The sequence below is a fragment of the Melanaphis sacchari genome, unplaced genomic scaffold (assembly GCF_002803265.2).
Source record: "Melanaphis sacchari strain LSU unplaced genomic scaffold, SCAv2.0 Contig7_pilon_pilon, whole genome shotgun sequence".
In the NCBI taxonomy this organism is placed as follows: domain Eukaryota; kingdom Metazoa; phylum Arthropoda; class Insecta; order Hemiptera; family Aphididae; genus Melanaphis; species Melanaphis sacchari.
The window spans coordinates 1,848,023-1,870,470 of NW_020271560.1; the positions used below are offsets into that span (position 1 = coordinate 1,848,023).

At 25.9% G+C, this 22,448-nt stretch overlaps 1 protein-coding gene across 1 annotated transcript; it reads right to left on the minus strand.

Moving 5' to 3' along the window:
- Window positions 1-325: 325 nt before the first annotated feature.
- On the minus strand, window positions 326-21,116 carry LOC112601581 (WD repeat and FYVE domain-containing protein 3). The gene is made up of 49 exons (XM_025349278.1): window positions 20,870-21,116; window positions 20,163-20,395; window positions 19,847-20,095; window positions 19,443-19,788; window positions 19,173-19,359; window positions 18,900-19,066; window positions 18,360-18,821; window positions 18,046-18,213; window positions 17,629-17,966; window positions 17,416-17,564; window positions 16,809-16,953; window positions 16,587-16,742; window positions 15,982-16,513; window positions 15,673-15,891; window positions 15,439-15,611; window positions 15,149-15,377; window positions 14,824-14,960; window positions 12,527-12,710; window positions 12,186-12,454; window positions 11,881-12,122; window positions 10,527-10,739; window positions 10,234-10,451; window positions 9,960-10,150; window positions 9,731-9,879; window positions 9,301-9,661; window positions 8,817-9,223; window positions 8,666-8,758; window positions 8,421-8,577; window positions 8,065-8,232; window positions 7,687-7,997; window positions 7,508-7,628; window positions 7,253-7,433; window positions 5,956-6,110; window positions 5,625-5,869; window positions 5,422-5,538; window positions 5,053-5,191; window positions 4,751-4,962; window positions 4,109-4,241; window positions 3,887-4,040; window positions 3,595-3,829; window positions 3,193-3,425; window positions 2,529-2,782; window positions 2,234-2,467; window positions 1,983-2,174; window positions 1,571-1,914; window positions 1,282-1,493; window positions 1,107-1,218; window positions 849-1,046; window positions 326-779 (listed from the first exon to the last, which is right to left on the minus strand). The coding sequence occupies exons 2-49, from the start codon at window positions 20,373-20,375 to the stop codon at window positions 677-679; spliced, it is 10,407 nt and encodes a 3,468-aa protein (XP_025205063.1). The 5' UTR covers window positions 20,376-20,395; window positions 20,870-21,116; the 3' UTR covers window positions 326-676.
- Between the last annotated feature and the right edge of the window lie 1,332 nt (window positions 21,117-22,448).

Genomic DNA, 22,448 nt, shown 5'->3' on the forward strand with positions numbered 1-22,448 from the left:
ATAATTAACAAGCAATGATCTGGACCTAATAAAAATTCCCAAAAAGTTATAAAGACAATTTTTGTATTCAATGTAAATTGACATTATAATCAGGGTATATATTCTAGAAAATATGTATTGTTGAATATATATATACCTATCATCAGATTTAATATACTCAATATAACAAAACACTATTTCTGGGAGAGTTAAGTTAATATATACTAATTGTATTCAAATATTATTGAAACATGATGACATGTTCTTGAATCATTATAAGAAACATTAGATGAACATCATTGAATATAGTTAGTTAAATTATTGAATTTTGTAAGATTTTCTACTTGCTTTCATATTTTATAAACTAAAATTAGAGATAATATTTATTTACATATATCAATATTTCCAAAACCTATGGCTAATGAAAGCTTAATAGGTTTTTTTCATATAAAATATTTAAATTATTGTCAAGCTACTATGAGAATATATGGTAACAATTTAAAATAATACTTTTTCACATAAAATGTCAATATAGACTAGAAATTTGTTGGGTTATTAAAAAATACAATTATTTGTTGTTACTTGTCAGCATGGCTCAGTATGTAGAATTTACAATCCTCGCCTTGATTTAAAAGTTTAACAAATTGTCTTTTGGATCAGTATTCATTTCTATTGTCTTTAACATAGATATTAGGAACTAAGTGTGTTTGGCTGATTGCAATGATGTATGACATGGTTTACACACCCGTACTGGTTTCAGTATTCGTAATCTTGATATTTCAGATTCATACTTGCTACACCTAAGAAAATGTAATAGTATGGAGTAATAAATGAGAATTATTAAAACAAGTCAACTAATTAAGTATTACTTTGAGCAAAATAATTGGCCACAATTACGACAATGATGTCGTCTTTCATATAATGAAAATCGAACATCACACAAATTACACTGCTCTGCTCCTTCATCTTTCAACCAATGATCAGCTACACCTTTTCCAGGATGTTCGGCAACATTCCATGTAAAAACTCGTCCTCTGGCATCACCAATATATACTGTTCGATGATCTCTGTATTAAAATACCAATGATAATTATGACATCGCAAGATAAACAATTTTATTAATATACTTTGAAATTGATATGCATGTTATCGAAGCTGGCTCAGTGTTATCTTTACGGTCGTATGCTGTATGCATAGTTAATTTACTACGAAACACTAACTGACGTTGCCATTGGAACCCTATGATGAAACACAACATACATTTTCTGGTACATAAATTATATAATAATAATCTTAATATACCATCTCTCAATCTATGTAAAGGACTGACAGGTTTAGTTTTCAAATCATCTTGGTCAACAATAATAAATGATTCTATAAGATTAGTTTCACTTTTGCTTAATCTTAATACTGAATCAGAGACTGCTAAGGATTCTTGTTGAATATTTGGTTCATCAGTTGAACTTGATGTATTACATTCAGATTTTCGAAGCAATGGATTAGGTTTCACTGCCCTAAAAAACGTTTAAACAAAAATAAAAATAAATTTTTTAATTTATGATCTCAAAATTAATAGAGTATACTAGAATACCTCTTTTTTCTCATAGTTGGAATTGGGGGTGTTGAATCGTTTTCATCAGCAAAAACAATTTTATCAGTTCTTCCAATTGTTTTAACTGGAGTTTTTGGCTCTTGTTCTGATAGACTACTCTCAGACCCACTTTTCATTACTAATCCTTGTTCATTAATAGTTTCAGATGATATACTTAATTGTTTGACCAGTCTTTGAACAGCAATTGTCCGTGTTTTTAATAAACTACAATTCTCACTAACATCTTTATTCTTTTCATCGCTACTTTCTTTTAATACTGAAGATTCTGTTGATAAGGTATTCAATGGGACTTTAGGAACTTGCACATATTCCATAGACCACATCTGTAAAATAAACATTAGTAGTATATACAAAATATAGGTAAATTTAAATATTATCATTAAGCATGTACTCGAACAACTCCATCTGATGACCCAGTAATAATAACATTTTGAGGATCCCAGTCGATAGCTTGAGAAAAAGCTACACATAATATTTGTTGCATTCTATCAGCTCGTCCAACACTTGTATCTACATTAGCTAGTTCTTCGCCATTTATAGTATAAACATGTAACATAGTACCAGCACATGAAGCTATTTGGCCCTAATAATTTTCAAAACATATTATAAAATTGAAAATTAATAATATGTGATTTTACTTACTGTTGAGTTATTAATTGCTAGAGCTGCAACTGGAGCATTATGTTTCTTTAATTGTCTCACAAATGCTTTTGTACATAAATCCCAAACTATAGCTGTACAATCTCTGCTGCCAGAAACAACAATATTATATGTATCACTAGCAGCTAAACAAGTCACAGCTTCTGTATGTCCATACAGATTGTCTACGATTCTTAAAGACTTGTTGTTTAAATCTAATTCCCATACAGTCAAAACCTTTAAAAAATATAAACTATAAAGATACAATTACACATACAAAAAATATATTTTATATTACTGTGCTAGTTCCAGCAGTAATAACAGTCTTAGATGTAGGGCATACACAAGTTACAATTTCACCAGGTGATTGACTCGAGCTTTCACAGATTACAATTGGCTTATCAGTTTCGTATTGTGCTAATCTTAAACTATGATCAGCAAAACCCCAAGTTATAGTTTTATTGAAATTTGGTGGCATTAAAGCTTTATTCTGTTCAACTGCTAATACGTTTTTTTCTACTTGGAGAATTTGACCAACAGGACCTTTTAGTTCTAAAAGCCCATGTAATAAAATAATAATATGATTCTTATTTAGTAATGACAGTAATGTTAAATTATAACAAATATCTTAAAATTAAGAAGACACCCTAAATTGCATATGTTATTTCCATTTTACAATTGTACAATATATTATTAAATGTGTGTTCAATAGAACCAAATTTGTATAGTTAGCTTTAATAGTAAGAGTGATTTGACATATTATAAAACTAAGTTTTATTTTTGATATTTTTATTTTAAAGTAAGTTATAAGTTATAGCTACATAAAATATTAAAATTTTAAAATGCTCTTAACTCAGCATTGCTTGTATTTAGAAGTAATAAATATTTAACAAGTATATTAGTTGTAGAAACCAAGTTTAAGATGGAAACAACAAATGAGGGTTTAGTGACCTTTTTAATACCTTTGATTGGCTGTAATGATGGTTTTAGATTATCTAAATGATAAAAAAAAAGTTTGTCACTCGATGATAAATTAGTACTGGAACTTAAAATTGGATTAGCAGCATCAAGCATTGATGCCTTATTAGTTGGTTGTTTTTTATTCGGATGAGGTTTCTTAAATAGCTGCTTTGGAATTTGACCAAAATTATTTATAAATCCAATGGTTGCATTTTTCTTTAATGGGTCGTCAATACTGTATAAAATAATTAATATAAATATAAATTATTGAAATATTAAGTAATTAAATTATAATGTTCTCAAATAAAATATATTTTCTATACTGAAAATAACTTTAAAACATACAATATCTTGATGACACCTTAACAAAATAATTTTACTTTGTAAATAAAAACTTCATTTACCTGTAAATATCAACATTTCCTTCATAAAATAAGTGATGGAATAAATTACAAGCTTGTACAGCTGGTGGGCCTAGTTGTTTGTAACCAAATATCAAATCTATCCATTCATGAAGATGTTGTGATACATATTCTGATTCAAGTGCTGCTCTATGTACTCGAATAAATTCGTGTGGATCATCTTTAGCCCATGGAGGTAAAACTACATCATTCAATTGTACTCCATTTTGCTTACATCCTAGAAATAGTAGTATTAAAAAAAAAATCATAAACATTAATGATTTTAACAAAATACCCAAATCAAAATTATTAGAGTTGACCAAGAACTCTGGTAAATAAAAGAATTCTGGTACAAGCTCTTTGACATCGGCCATGTTAGTTTTTGAAGCAGATAACCATGCTTCTCGAATACTATTGAACATACGATCAGCTAAATCAAAATGTCCACCCTAAAAGAATATATTAACAAGTATGGTATTAATGTTTATACTTATTATATATTGTACAAAATACTAACCTGTAGTCTGAGAAAATGCTGAGTAAATGGTTCCATTCTGACTAAATATGAACATACTATCATAGCTGAAGAGTAATGAGTACCAAAATGATACGGAGGAGTTTCACCGTGAGGATCATCCCATTCACGGTACCTAAAATAAATAACTAATAAATGTCAACTATATTTTATAACTAAGGATTTATATAATATTATAAACCAAAAAAATAAATAAAATATATGTGTAATAAAAAAAGGGTAAATGTCACTTTAGGAAAAAATCACATGTAAGAAGTAATATAAATTTATTATAAAACATAAAATAGACAAATTTATTGACAAACAAATGACTTATTATTTTAGTGCAGATGAGAAAATCATTGAGATAAAATTTATAAGTATATAAAAGGAGTCCATATAAATACCAGTCAAAGAGATTATGATTATACAAAGTATTATAATACTTTAATAGTATTACATTAGATCAAGATAGAATCAAAGTAAATAGCATACTGCATGGAATTTTAAATTAGTCAATAAAAAAATAATTGAATTCATCAGGATAATTCCTATTTTATTGTTAAGATTTTTAAAGTGTGAATTATATTTAATAAAATAAAATATGAACTAGGAATAAATTATAAAACTGAAAACACAAAATACCTTTTTAAAAACTGCTCAAGACGTTGAGGACATTGCGCACCCATTGGTTTAGAAAAATCTCTAAAAATAGCAGGATTTGAAAAATCAAGTACATCTGATTCATAATCATTCAGAATCCAAGGAAATACTGGATACTGCATAAGGTCATTGTAACTTCGCCCAGCCAATGTATTTAAATACATTAAGTACTGGAAATTAGATATTTCACCTTTCTATAAAAATAACATGCATTTAAATTTTAATAAAACTGATAAGTTTCATAAAATTAGCAGAATTATATTTTTATTATACTTTTAACTTACCACCCATCTTTGGGTAACTGTTGTTTCTCCCATAAGGTTTGAAAGAAGGCTTGTGCTTTGTTCGACATTTGCTGTTCTTTTCTGTCCAGCAACTGATTGATGAGCATTGTCTGCAATAGATGTTGAATATGCCATGAATCTGTAAAAAACAATTAGTTGCTTAATTTAAATGATATATAGTAAATATTATTCTCTTTAACAAGTTGCTACAAACATTTTTTTTCAAAATTATCACATATTAAATCTATCTACTTTTTAAAATACAAATTAATACAAGGGACAGTAACAAAATAAAGCTTTTTAGCATTTTAATCATATTAGAAATATATAAAATAAATGATATTTTACAGTACATCATTAAAATGTTACCTATTAAAAACTTTATTTCTTAGTTTTTTTGGCAGTGCTAATAAATGATTACGTCCATCAGCAGAAAACAATTCTATAGCAATTGGTTGTAATAAGTAACGTCTTTTATGCACTTCTCTATAATTTGGTAAAAATATTATTTAAATTGAGTCAAATTAATTTAAAAAAATCATTTTTAATAAATATGAACTTATGGTAAGTACCTTATGTCATCATATGAAAACTTAGAACTTTGTTTTTTAATTCGCACACGATTTGGACTTCCATTTCCAGGACTTGGTAATAATGGCTCATATGAATTAGGCAATAAAGTGTCAATATCTCTAATTTCTCTAGTTTTAAGTAAAGTAAAACCATCTACAATATAGACATGGTCTTTACCAAATAAAAGTAAACCCTCATATGTATCTAGACCTTGAATTCTTGCACATCGAAACATATGACTAATCTAGAAAATAAAAAAAATATGAATAACTTTTTTAGCTTATTTAAATTTTGTAATAACTATTTAAATAATTTTTATAATAATTATACTTTTTCATTTGGTTCCAAAAGTCTAATAATTGTATGATTGTCATCTGGTGGAGCTTGATCTTCAATTCCACTTTCTATGTCATTATCATCCATTCCATCATCTGGTTCAGACGTTGATCTTCTAACAACCCTTTTTAATCCTTTGAATGTTAATTCTAAAAATACAAACAAATATTACACAAAAAAAGTGGTATATATAATGTATACCAGTAACATTTATAGGGAAGAACATCTAGACGTTAATTTTATTGTATACTAGAATAATTATATTATTTAATTTATATTCCATACAGTTTTGTATATATATTTAATGTGAAGATCATCAAAACAACACCTCATTAGCTACCTCATACCTACAGACCAACTTAGACATAATTGACAAAACAATATTATTGTATAAAAAAAGAAATTTAATTGTGTTGTTTTATATTTTTCCACATTAATCCATGTATAATACATAGTCATTATGAAGATATGACATTTTTACATTAAAATTTTTTTTGATTGTATCAAATTACTGTGATATATCCTACATAAGAGAGAATTTAATACATAAGAGTATATTTAATATATTATCTAATTCGGTATTTAAAAATGTAGAATAAGTTTAACCCTTTAACGAGTTAAAACTATTATTGATATTAAATTTTATATTATAAAATAATATATAAAACTGTGATATACATGGAAGCCACAATGTTATCTTAAAATTAAAATTTGGCTAACGCCAAATACTTAATCAGATTGTAGTTGAATGTTATTTACTACTCAGTGATATCTCATGAACTTGTTTCATGGTTATTAAGTTATCACAGTGTGTTACCACAGCAATATCAGACAAGAATATAAATTTAGTAAAATTGTAATTAAAAAAAAATAGTCTTATCTATTCACTGTCTTTTTGAAATATAAAGGGTTAAATAATAAATTATTCTATTTTTATATAACTTTATGAACTAAATCCAAAACTAAAACTTAAAGTTAAAATAGATCAAAATATTTTATAATAAAAGATTTTTAAAAAAGAAAAAAATGGTTTTAAAAATACAATATAAATCTTGAAATTAATTATCTAGTAAATAATTTTTATAAATACACATGTATTTTTTATATACTTCTTGCATTATCCCTCCCCCTACACTAATATTAAAATGAATTTCTAAATATACTACAAATATGTACTGATTGACTATTTTAAAATATTTATCTAATCTTAAGACTAAAAATTGTATGTTCAATAAATAACCAAAATCATACTTTAATGAAAAAGAAAAAATTGTAATAACTAATAATATACCATTAACATCTAAATTTTTGTCAAAATCAAAGGTATCTTGACCATCAACTTGTGTTATAAATTTATTGTTTTCATTAGATTGTGGAGCTAAATTTTCCATATCTAATAATGTTGGTAATTTATATTTTTGATAAAATTCTTTGCTATCATAACTAGTAGCCACACGATACTTTAATCCTTTCTAAAATAAAACAATAAATACAATAAATTAATACAATTATACAAATGCAGTTATTTTAATAATAACAAAATTACATTGTCTCCAGACTCTAGTTCCGGTCGATATGGGTAATGATTATAGAACTGATGGTTTTTTACCATTTTTTTACGCATTCTACATGGACCTTCTGTCATATCTAATATCCATTTGTCTAATCTAAAACCAATGAATCAATGAGTATGAACATAACAAAATTGATGGATTTCTCACTTACTTGCATGAAGTAAAAGGACCCCAAAGTCCTCTCTCTCTAGTTAATTCCTGTTCTATTAAATACCATTGATCCAAAACATAACGAACAGTAAATGATTGATGTTGAGTTTCTCGCACCATTTGCATAGAAACCAGTTCACACACTGCATTTAAACCATGGTTAGCCCATGTAGACCATTCACTTTTAGTAATTCTTGATAATGGTAATGAAATGCTGGAAAGACTTCCACTTTGCCAACGGCTTTCATCACGTCTAAGTACTTTGCCTCGGGATGCAAGTCTAGTTAAACCACCAGTAACTTTTTGTATTTTCTAAAAAATAAAATTAAAAAAAAAATTAAGGTTTATAAACTGCATATTATTTATTTTTTATTCATACTGATTGAATTTGAGTTTGAAGTTCCCACGGCATTTTATACAATGATTTTTTTTCCATGTCAATATAAGTTAACCAATGTTTTTGAGCAGTTTCATAAATAAGTTCACGGACAGAACACAAATCTGGAGCTTTGTTATTTGGTGACATTGGTAATGGGATCTTAAAAACCTAAATGTTATTTTAAATAAGTTAAAAAATAAAATGTAATATATAATGTACAACTAAGTACTTCGAAAACACAACTTTAGAATAGTTAGAGATCACAAATAATTATTACTATGAATAAATTAGTAAAAACATATATATTAATACAAGGTTTAAAATTAAAAAGCTGTTTATATAATTAAATGAATTACCTCTTCAATGGCTGGTTTTTTAGATATGTACAATTCTTCCCAAACACGTTTTGCTGCAACTGTCATTAAATTATGTCCTTGTTTAGCTGTTTGTTCTTCGACCTCTGCAGTTTGATTTGGATTAATATGCCATGTAGTTTTTGCATTTGTATCCAATCTATAAAAACAAGCACAAGTTTATAAAATGAGAGCTCTTCTTAAACAAATCATAAGTATACTTAATTTATTTTATTAAAAGACATTACATTATTTTCATATCTGAAGTTAATTGCAATAAACAATAAATAAGACAGCCAATAAAATCCAGTTCGTGATTACCAGCTCCAAATACTAATGTTCTAAAAAAACAAAACATAAATATTATTTCTTATATAGATTTCAAAATAATTGTTTTACCTATTAGTTGCAAGTTTATGTAACGCTTCTAAAACTGGCATCTGCGAGGCTACAGAATCTGTATTTCTTGAAAGCAAATACAAAGTAGTTCTATTTAAACAATGATAAAATCCTTCCATAGGTACAGAACATGGTCTTCGTTTTGCTTGAACAATTAATTTCATAATAAAATCAAATACTTCATGAGCATCTTTCATCAAGACACCCTGCCATAGTTTGTCTACGACACGGCATGTTAGATAACAAACGTTTTGTGGAATATTTTGAGCACTACCCCCAGGAACTGTAGACACAGCAGCTTGTTCTCCAATCATAATATCAGCAGCTAATAAATGATCCATTAATGTCGATAGTAGTTCAGTTTGGTATTTTGATACTTGAGATGAAGTTGCACCTTCGGGTGAAGCCTAGATAATGTTTACATACAATCATATATAAATTAATTGTTTATGGATATACATTGTATTCATAATAAACTACTTACATCAAGAACTAAATCTAAGGGTGGTAATGACTTGCTATTTATTGGTAATAGAAGTGAATCAACAACAATTACTCTTAAGAAATCAATAACAAATTTTCTAGAAGGGTGTAAAGTTAATGATTGTTCTTTCTGAACAGTTGAAGGAGGAGTTCCATCAGGTGTTTTAATAAAACAGTCATCATTTGGTGTGGATGGTTCACTTAAGTTCAAATTTGTAAATGGAAAAAGTGTTGCACTTAAGGAATGTAAAATTTCAGATGTCATAAATGCTGGCATCCAATCTGGTAAGTTATGATACAAATAAAAAAGAAACTGAATTATAGTAACTGGATGATCTTCTAACCATTCTTCATATTTTATTCTAAAATAAAACAAAAATAAACCAGGGTAAAAATATAATAAAAATTAGAAAATAATTTTAAAATATTACTCTCTGTTATCTTGGTTCAAAATTAATCTCACAGTTGACAAAAGAGCTGTGACAGCTTCTGGACACAGTACAATACGATCACTAACAGCTGAAAGTGACTGACTAATTGGAACACCAAACATAAAAATCCAAATGCCATCAAGATTTAACTAAAAGCAATATATAAACAAAACATAATTTACAGCATATACTATATATTAATATAAAGTGATATTATAAGAATATTAACTTTTTTTTCATTAGGAATTGTCTTAACTGATTGTCCCAACATTAAAGCCATTAAAAAATAATATAGTTCAGGAAGTTCAGTATGATAAGATAAAAACCAAGATAGATGTTGAAAACCTGGTATGTTTAAAGCTTCTATTTTGTTAAGTATGTCTTTATTGTTCTTTTGTAAGCTTGGGGAAAGTTGGTAATCTAAAATAAATAAACAATATAAAAAGATTTTTGTTTTATTAATAAATATAAATCATAAATGTTTTATCAATAAGAAATATTACTTAGCATCAAATTTGCTCTATTATTTTGCAAAAGTTCAGTGTTTAACAACCAACCACCATTACTAGATGCTTCTCTAAATTTAACCATTAATGAAGGTACAGAACACAAAGTGGTAAGAATTTTATACGACCAAATTATTGAAGAACGGTGTATATTTGATTGCATAAATAACAGTATCCAGTCAAATCCTAATACTCGAACAAGATCATCACAGAACCTATAAGAAATAAATGTACATAATACATATTAAAATATCAATGATGTATGTGCATTAAATATTGTTTATATTTACCCAGTACAAACTAAATTTTTATTAGTGAACAAAAGAGAATGCACAAGTTGGAGATAACGGTTACGTAATAATATTAGACAAATTGTTTTTTCTTCATTAGTCAATTCAACATTATTTTCCATAGTCTTTATTTTTGTTTCAAACTCTTCAATTTTAAGATTTGATTCTGAACTGAGGCCAGTATTCAATGTAAATACAATGTACTGGCCAAGACTTAAAAATAAAAATTTTAGGTTTAATTTTAAAGTATATTATTAAATGTAATTCATTATAATAATCAAATTAATTAAACTAAAAACTTTTTTTAATTAATTTACACTTTCAACACTACTCATGATTTCTAACTAAAATAAATCATACAGTTAAATTTAAAGTTCATTAGCCCATGTATATACCAGAGTGTATTAAAATAATAATAATTATTGATTACAATTTAATTATAGCAAATATAAAAATATGCATGTTTTTTACACATAAATGCATTACTGGTCTATTGGATTAAAACCTATTAACATGTAAGGTGTTGAAAATATTACAAAAATTAAATTAAATAATAATATAATAGTATTTAATTACACTGGTAACAAATTATTTTTAGGCTTTATCAAAAATTATATGTAAGTTATTATAAATTATATTATTTGAGTTTTAAACTTCAATATTAAATTTGTTTATGACTTAAGTATTTTTGTTGATTTTTAATCAATACAATTACTGAACCATTTTTAATAAAAGTTATATTAATAGATACCTAGAGACTTGGAAGATGTTTATAGCTCATTTTTTGTTTAATCATTAGAGATACTACACCAATAACTCACACATAAATTTAGTTCTGGTTAACAAAAATTAGATACTTATCATGTTAAAATTAATAAAAAATATGGTATATTTAATTCTTTACAAATATATTTAAAAAGAAAATTTTAAAATCAAATATTTATGAACACAATACATTATGATTACTTTTATGATTTGTCTTTTTAATTCTAAACATATTTTTAATGTTAACACATTAAGAAAAATCAAATACCTATCTTAACTCTTAAATAATGGATTAATTTCAGTTTATAGACATTTAAATCTGTGTCCAGTTTTTCATTTACATCAAAAATATGTCTAGATTTAAAAGTAGAAAATTTTAAAATTAATCATGGTATTTAATGATTGTCTAAATAATATACATTTCAATTAAGGCAAGACAGAAGACAATAGAAAGATAAATTAACTAAAATCCATGTAAAGTCAATTAATACAACTAGTTATATATAAATTTAAAAAAAATGTCTTTAAATTAATACTTGACACAAAAATATTAAAATAAATATTATTAAGTGAATATTTAATTCCTTACCATAGTAAATCTTCAGTCAATGGATGTTTTGCTAAAAGTGCTCCAAGTAATGAAAATAATACTTCTGTAGTTGATGATGAAGAGGTATTAAAAACAATTGGTAAAAAGTTTACCATTTTACGAACCATTTCCATATTTCTTAATATAATTAAATTATTTCTTTTTTCATTTGAGTCCGATACCAATTCATATAATTGTTCAATAAGTGATCGTAAAAGACCAGCTGGAACTTCTTGCCAAAGCTATGCAATTTTAAAATAAAAAATTAGGATATTTATGACAAATTTAATTCCAAATATACACACATTTAACTCGCAAATCAAATCATTAAAGGCAACAGCATCTGGTATAGTAGGTGCTTCAACACTTCTAGTCGTTATAACTAAATCAAGTACAATGTGTAGGATATGGGCATTTAACATGTGTTTATGCCTACGTAGGCATAGTGCTAAGAGCTGATATCCACGTCTACGTTCCATTTCTCGTTTTGCTGTCATATTCAGATGTAATACTCCACTTAGAGCTTTAACAGCAGCATATAAACTTTCCATATCTCTTGCCATTGCAATTAACCCTGATAGTAATAAGATCATAAAATCATGAATAATTATATTATACAAATAGAAATATATAATTTTTTTCTTACCTAATAATACAGAACAACCTCCAATGTTATCAATTAGTTTTAAAACTGGACGGGGATAAAATGTGCGAACTCCTAAATATCCCAATATAACACCACCTAAACTTCTAGCTGAACCAGCTAAATGTCCAGCTGTGTTATGCATTATACGAATAGGAGTAGCATTTTCATGAGTGGACATCCCAAGCTAATAAAATTTTAATAAAGTAAATTTTAGCAAATCAATATTTTTTTATAGATGATTATAATATTATTTGTAAATGATTTAACTTGTCATCAATTCAACCTTAAAAATATTAAACTTCAAATGTTCAACAAATTCAAAGCTAAGTGAATAGAGCAATTCCGTAAAATGTCTACATGCAATATTTCATATAATTTAAATTTTTATAAAAATATTTGTTTTTTTTTTTTTTTAATATAATTTGATACTTTTTTCATAATAACATTTTTGAATATTATTATATTTTTATAATTTTTTAAGTTTTTACTTTTATGAACAATATACACAGTTAATTTTATATTTTAATACATTAAAATCTAATTTTAAGTAAAAGTAGTTGTTTTTTTAATTAGGATCTGAATTTATATGTTTTTACTTATTGTTACTGAGTATATTATGCAGTCTATGGGAATAAAAATTGTGGATGATTCATTGAACACTGAGTTTATACAAAAAAATTTTTTTTTATTTTTGAGAATATTTTATTGGTTATAGAATAGTCATCATATTTTTGAATACTTGATTCATTTTGGGGAAAAAAACATACAATGATAATATTTTTAAAGAAAAGAACTTTCAGGTGTTCCTTTACCACCAGAACCAGTTGTTATTAGATGAAAGAACATGGGTTCAAGCTGTAATATTTAAAACTGACCACTACTTAGGGAAAAACTGTTGTTGATAATTTAGATAATGATTTTTATCAGATGGTGTTGAAAAATGTAAGCTAATATTAATGTTAGATTCGGTAAAAAATAAAACGATATATATAAAATCTTATTTCACTGATTTATTAGGAATATTGTTATTTCATATGTTTTGATATAATTAGTATTATAATTATATTGTTTATGTATTATATTACTATAGTTCAATAATTCTATTACAAAAGGGTATACCTCAATTGAATATAATTAGATACTTAACTAATAATGTAAAATAAATAGTAAAAATTTGCATTTGTTTTTGCATATTTTTAAATATTTTTAAGTGAATATAAACAGAATATTCACAGAGTTTTAGAGGATACGAGCATCATATTTTAGGCATATTTAAAGAATATAAATCCAGACCCTAGTTATAATATATAACATAATAACAACTTCTTTTAAATTAAATTTTTAGACATTAAAATATACTGAAAAATATTCTGTACCAAAATATGCAGTTATAACTATTTAAAAGAGTAAAAAATTTAAGAAATTGAAAAAAAGTAGTTACGATCAAGTTATAACTTTTTGAAATAATAAGGTATATACTTAAATGGATCATTCTATATATAATTGATATACTATAAATATATTTTTTTAAATTGTCTAAAATGTGTAAAATTTTACATATATATAATTTAAAAATTACTTTGTACTTAATATTTATTTTTGTAAAATTAATTTTTATTTAATTAAGTGAAAAATTAATTCAATATCTTGTTCAAAATATATTAAATTAAAAAAAATTTTTTTTTCAAATTGTTATTATTTTTATTATTATTTATCAAATTTAACAGAATTTTGGTTCAATTCATAAGGTCTAGATAATATTTAGTCCAAAAACATTAGTCCTATGTCATTTTGATATCCAATCTATTTTGTCGTATAAAGTTATAACCAGAATATGGTTTCAATAAAATATTTAATTGATAGGTGTTTTTTTTTTTTTTTTTTAAAGACATTTTTAATTTAAAAACTTCCCAATTAAATTTACTACTAATAAAAAGTAAGATAAAAATATAGCAAGTAATTATGTTTGTTATGAAGAACAGAATGAAATCACTTTATCTTAAAGCATTAACTTACCACTTAGAACTAGACAACATCCCAATTCTGATGTAACAAACTCAATTTACAATAAATGTAAATAAGAATTAATACCATTTTTAAGACATAGATTTATAAAATAATGTAAAAAAGTTTACTGGACATTAAACATAATATACAAAATGACATAAGACATTAAACAAATAGACAAAAATATATATTGGATATAACTGATAATTAAAAAAAAAAAAAATACTTAAAAAAATTGGACTTTATGAATAGGACCAATAATTTTATAACTTTTATCAATCATGCATTACTTGTTTCGCAATTGATTTGCTATCCACTCTACTGTATATTTTTCTTATTTTTGCCAAAGTTAATTGAGAAACTGCCCTTGCATTTAATCCAAAAATGACTTTCTCTTCAGATACCAAAGGTCCAATATGTTCTAGATCTTGTAAATAATAAAAATATTAATATAAATTAAATAATAATTTAAGTGATCATAAAATTTCAATCCGGAGGTTTCAAATACATCATGATAATATATGCATGTATATAAAAAAAAAAATGATTTTATGTAATGTAAAACAAAAAATTAATATGGTTAAGAATAACTGATTTAAAATACAAATTAAATACCTTTAATATCAGGTGCTTGAAGACTTCCAAAATAATGAGGACCAAGCTGATACAAAATTTTTATAGCATGAGGATTTAATACTTCTTCTAATAAACAGCATGGTCCTTGTTTCCATGTCAGTTTTGAATATTTTCTCCAAATTGGAGGAGTCCCAATATATCCATACACAGAAGATGCAATTGTTAAGTTAGCTGCACCACCGCCTGGATTTTGGGATATATAATGTAGCTGAAATATTATTTGAAAAAAAAATTAATATATATTAGTTTAATATAACTAATAATATTACTTTTTGAGTATGTACATGCTGACCATCCATATACAAAGAAAATGATGAATTTTTTAATACAGCTCTATTTAAAACTAATACAATATGATGCCACTGGCCTTCTTGCACAAAATCTGGATACCAAATTCTTACACATGAATCACCAATAACTTCTGGTTCCCAATCAGCATTAGCTAAAAAATTTTAAATTATTGTAAATCAAAAATATGAAGTATATGAAATTATGCAACATACTCATCGATATTGGAGTCTCTTGGGTGGATATGGTAAGCGCTCTATCTCGAGCAGACAATACTACTGCTAAACATACTAAATGGTCTCTAGTACTTTGTACATTTCTTATCAAGGTCAGAAGCCGCACAGGGTGAGGATCACTTCTTGGTTCTGAAAACTTTTCAACACATAACCATGTTGAATAGCTAAGACCACTCTGAGGAGGAAACATTCGGTCACCTTAGAAGAAGAAAAATATTTTTAAATAATTAAAAAAATATATTTAAAATACATACTTTATAACAAATAATTTAAACTATGCATACTAACCAGTTCCTATTCCACCAATTACATTCATATCAGGAGTAGTTAGTGTAGCAACATTAACAACTGAAGGTCCACTTATTGGAGATTGTGGAGCAATGCTGGGTAAAAATAAACATCCAAACCCCTCAGAAGATAAATCCATTTCAAAAAATGGTGGTAGTGCAAGCATACAAGGATCTCTGGGGGTAGTCATAGATACAAGTGTTTTAACACGGCTTAATGGAACTGTTCCACCTGGTTTTTTACTACTGTGACTTATCCAACAGTCCAGTAAATCTAATGGTACACAACAAAGAGGTTCTCCAAGTCTTAAAAATTCTCGTAAATCCTTTGGCTCTAATAGCTGTATAGCTAAACGTTCTAACATATACTGAAACACTGTATGAAGTGGATGTGTTTCTTCCAGTAACGCTATTCGTCCTACTTTTAATACAGTAGTTGGAAATCCAGAATCACATAGAAGCTGTTGATTTCTTTCACCACGAACTAAAGATCTGATTACTTCACCTATATAAACTTGCAATGTAAGTGATAGCTAAATAAACAAAAGAAAATATTTTAAATTACCATACACTAAATTATTGTTTTTTTTTTTTTTAATATAATACTTTAGGTGCCAATGGATTATAGATTGATGGTAGTAGTTGTAACATAGCAATAACAACACCAGCATGAACAATAATAGGATCAGGTGCTGGAGGAGTTAAGTTAAGTTGTATTCCACGACGATTGTTATTTTGACAATCTAAAGGTTTTGTAGCCACCTTAATTCAATTAAAATTAGTATTTGAACTCAAACTATATTAAATATTTGAAAAAAAAAGACAAACTTCGCTATATCGTCTATGAGCAGGTGACTTGAATGACACAACAGTAGTATTATTCTGCTTATCATATAAATCAAGAGCAACATCATATAGCATTCTCATTATTATACAGGCATAAGATAGAAACTTTGGAACATTATCAGTAATTCTGAAAACAAAATATTTATGAATTAAGTTTTTGACAATTATCAAAAATTCTTTATTAAAAACAAGTTACAATATATTAATATAATATGTAATAATACACTTATGATTTTTCAATAAAATACTGTTTAAATTGTTAAAATGCCAAAAAATAAATAATGTTATTTGTAATACCCACTAAAGAAACTAAATTTATATTAGTATATTTTAAGAAAATCAAACTTTACTACCTATTAGCTATTCCATAAAAAACCAACATGAATCAAATTAAAATTTACTCTTAACTTTTTTTGATTAATAATTCTCAACACAAGAACTGATAGTGAACATATGAGATCATTTTCATTTATTCTATCTATATTATCAAAAAAATAATATATAATTGAAGATGAAGTTTAAACTTTTGTAACACCGATAAAAAATAAAAAAAGTAAAATGTTTGTAAAATTATTTCAATGATACTTACATGGGATTTATTATGTTGCTTGTAAATATGTTATGAAAGACATTTTCTTCTAATGATGTAGTTATTAAATCAATATAGTCATCTAGTTGAATTTCATTTGAAAAACAACCTAATAATCTTAATGTATCACATAAACTTGTCAAACAAATCTAAATAAAATAATAATATATACTAAGAAAAAGTTAAAAATTTAATTTATTTGATGCAATTTACTTCTTGGTGAAAATATTTTGCATTTGCTGGTTCAAATCGCATAGCTATGGTAATTGTATTAAAAATGGTATAAGCAAATTTTAAAGCTTCTTGATCTATACATTTTTCATCTGAAAACCAGCCTTCCATTGACACCAATGCACTTATTACATAAACAAATCCATCTACTTTACGAAACATGGTTCTTGTACGGTGACTTTCTTTCATACAACTCAAAAACAATTTTAAAATACTAGATTTTAATGGCAAACAAGTATTTTCAGTTGTATGTAGCGTGCCTAAAAGTGTAGACATTTCTTCTTCACCACCAGTGCTTAATATCATTTCTCGTAGTATAGCTAAATATTACAAAAAAACATGTATTAAATCATACTTTCAGTTTTTTTTTAATAAGGAAGAATAATTAGGAAAAATTACCTATAGCATACTGACGAGTTGATGGATATTCAAGTATAATATATAATACTTGAGCACCACCACATTCTTTGAAAACTTTACAATTTTTTGGCGAAGACATCATAAGATTAACTAAACATTCTGCAGTTAAGTTTATCACACGTTTTAAATCACCATCATGTTTATCATCTTAAAATAATAAAAAGTATATTATCAAAATATAATATGTTAATGACAATAATAAATACAGTGTTCCATTTATTTATGATAATTTTAAACTTCAACAGATCTATAATTTATTTTCTAGAAATATTTTACAATAGTTACAATATTACCTTTTGATTCACAATCAGAGAGATAGTCTTGAGTGTAATTTCTTAAATTGTTTGATAACCCCTCAAGTATTCCAACATCTCTAAAAACATCTTTAAACGTATTATTGTGCTTGAGTATATTTAATAAAGTCTGTAAACAGACTTTAGTACATTCTGTAGAGCTACATGTTTTTAATAACTGAGCCATTGAAACTAATTCTTTAATTGGAACAAAATTAAGTTGAAATACAATAAATTCTAAAAGCTTGAAGAATTTATCTTGTATCTGTTGATTTTTCAAATGTATATGTTCAGTGAATTGTGGCAATGTATTTTGTGGTTCTAATATAAAATAATTGGCATTATCAGAATGATACACATTAGATATTGCATCAAGAATTGTACAGCATAATGCACTAGAATCAGATCGAATAAATGTAGTTTGGAGAACATTGAATGCGCATATATTCCGTACACTTTGACCTAAAGTAAATTATTTGATTATAAAATATATAAGATATATAAGACCACAAATAACATAAAAAGTATGCTTATACTAACCATGCCCAGTAGGTTGAGGTAAAGTAAATCCTAAAGGTTGTAACAATGAGTCTGGTTGTTCTTGATTTGGTTTTAGTTCAATATAACCACTCATAGAAAGAGATGCAATTATCAAAACAAGATTCCTCATTGCTTCGAGGGCTTCACTAGATTCATCATTTTCTAAACTGAAAATTATCACAATAAGGAAATATTGTTTTGTAATATAAATTATTATTTGTTTCATTCAGTTAAAAGTAACTACAGAATAGAAAATAAATATTTTTATTTTACCTTACAAGAAAGTCTGATAAAAATATATAACCTTGTGCTGTGTTAAAGTCATCAAGTAATACTTGGGATATCTCTGATGAATCTTTTAAAAAATAAGATACAGTAACAAACATATCAACTACTTCCAATGGACTTAAATCTGCACATTGTCGCATATTTTCAACACATAACTCAATACAGTTTTTTCCTAATTCAAAATTAAATACTTTAGTTGATATTATATTACTATTTCATACTTCAAAAATCTATTTTATTAAAAAACATACATACCATGAATATATTGTATAACCTTAGGTGTAATTCCATGTTGTGAAATTGTTATTAAAACTTCAGCTGAAGATTTCCTCCAAACAGCATTATAAGTTGGACAAGAACTTGTAATAGCAGAGAATAATAAAGATAAATCATCTTTAGTAACTAATTCTTCTGCTGGTAAATGATTACTGCATAATCTAACTAATATTTGCACAAAAATTTTTTGTAACAAAATACGACGTTCTTTTGGAGTAAAATCACTTTGATCAGTCTTTTTATCCTCATTCTCCAAAGGAGGTAAGTCAAAAAAAAGATACAAACATTTTACTAATGTTGAAGGAAGAGATGCAGATACCATTATCTAAAATAAAAATAAATGAAAAGTATAAAAAACAAACCTATACAATTGTTATAAATACTTTGATAAGAGACGGTTGATTGGTTGCAGCTAATAAGTTTAATGTAGATAAAAGCATCCATCCATTACTAGATTCTTCACAGTTCTCTATTTCTAAAAAGCTAGCAATTGCTCTACTAGCAGTTTCTGTTGATTGATTAGACGCACGTTGCCGGATTTCTGCAACCATAAGGGCTGACATTTCTGAGCACCAGCTATTAATGTCACAAAATTTTTCAATAATTTCAGCGCAAGAACTTCTGCCAAAAACCTTTTTAAAAAAAAAATGATAAAATTTTTATATAATTTATCTTATTCAATTTAATAGAGTTAGTTACTTTGCAAAATAAAGGAATCATAGTATACAGTTTTGTACTACGTTCTTTGTCAGTTAGCAGGTGTGATGTATGAATATAATCAGTAAAAAGTTTCTTTAAATGCATTAAACCAAGAGCAGTATGTTGATCAGAGTCATCTTCAAATAGACGAGAATTTTCACCAGTTGTAGATGTGGCAGTATTACTGCCACGTAGTTTTCGCATGATATTCATTGTTGGTAATATAAAAATATCTGAATAAATTTAAACATTATTAAAATATTATGAAAAAAAAAATTGCTAAAAAATAAAAATAAAATTTATTTAGTCTTAAATTAAATGATATGGACTAAATATGTAAAAATGTTTTATATTTTAGTTATAAGTTATTAAATACATTTATAACATTTCATCAAATATTAACAGAAACTACCTATATAGTTTAATATTATATTTAAATATTAAAATTATTATCTTTATAGATTAATCAAACTTTTAGAACCTTAAGCAATAGTGATTTACTTAAGATATGTTTAAGATTGACATTGGTGTAAAAATAATGTTTGCACTCCATAAAATTAAGTTAATTGATTAATTATTGTACAAAAAAACTATATTTTTGCAAAAATTACAAGATTACTTGACTAGATTGTTTATCTATCTTATATAATTATTAATCATTAAATGTATAAAATAAAAATATATTTTAATAAATTGAATATCCTTACCTCTAGACTCTAATCCATTTATCTTTAAAGGTAGAGATACTCATTATAACATTTACATTTTGACTTTTTGTGCCAAATATTTGTGACCAAATTTATGAATTTAAGTTCTCAAATGATATTGTTTTCATCTTACACACAAACATGAGTCCATCGATTCATAGTCATATCACCAGTAATTTTAAATAAATGTTAATTAAAACATTTTAGGTAACTTTTTCATTTTTACATCAATAACTATCCATCTATATATTTTATTTTTCTCACATAATTAGACTTTCTTATCAGAAATTCACAACGCCTTTATCGGATTATCAACAAAAAAATCAATATTATCAAGGTCAGTTTGAAGTTAGATACGGACATACTACACATATTATTAAGTAGCCTGTAATAATACACAAATGAAATTTCATTTATTCTGTGATAATACTGCTGCGCGAAATTGTCATTTGTGATAACATGGTAGTTCTGACAGTTCTGTGTACATCTCGCTATAGAATAAGATTCACAGCCTATCTTCAAGTTCTAACTTTCTATAATAATGACAAACACCGTAATTGTCTATTATAGATGTCTATTGTCTACCGATTTCCAAGAAAGTTATCGCTGGTGTTGCCTGAGCCTTACGAATTACGATCAAAATGTTTTGACCCTATCAGATGACATTTGAAAGTGCTTAATAAAACAGCTGTTATTCTCTATCAACATTTTATGAAATTAATAATAATAAATAATAATTATTATATTTCTTTCCTGCTTTTTTTGATGATTATTTATGAATTTATAATACTACCTATTTACTAAACATGTAAATAAAATTAAAAAAGTTAATTATAATAATATGTGTAATATGAACAATGGACATAATATAGTGTAAATGAATCTAGGAAAAATACGCCTAATTATTTATCTATAAAAAACGGGCAAGTGGGTACCGCTCTGCTGAACATTAAGGGGTGGGGTGAACCTCGGACTATGGTAGATTAAATTTGAATGCAATGATAGGTATCATTGTATATTTGTATACAAAAAACGATTCTGAACAGAGATGATTTATCAGTCTAGGATAACTGCGCTAGTAATGCTAAAAGGAAAATATCCCCCCAAAACTCCGCCTGTAGTAAAACATTCATAGATATTAGAGAATATCTATGAAAACATTTCGTAACCACAATAATCACCTCGTATAATACATATAGGTATATACATTTTATTATTTTACTGTAGGATTATTATATATATAATAAACTGTGGTACAATCAATGTGAAAATTTAAAATTTTAAAATTTCCGTGGTTTATGTTTTAATCACTTAAATACACCAAAATTTAATTATTTTATAATTATTGTAAGCTAAATTTATGGAAAATCTTGTATTAAATGTTCAACTCCTAGCTACTTACACAAAACATTTTATAAATTATACCTACAAAATAGTTTGCAAATATTCATGGTTTTTACGAATTTTTGTCAATATTTGAGCTTCTAATGCTAATAAAAAAAATTGTGCCTATGTATTCTTAACATTTTTTGATCACTATAAGAATAACTTATGAGAAACTTTGTATTAAATGTTCAAG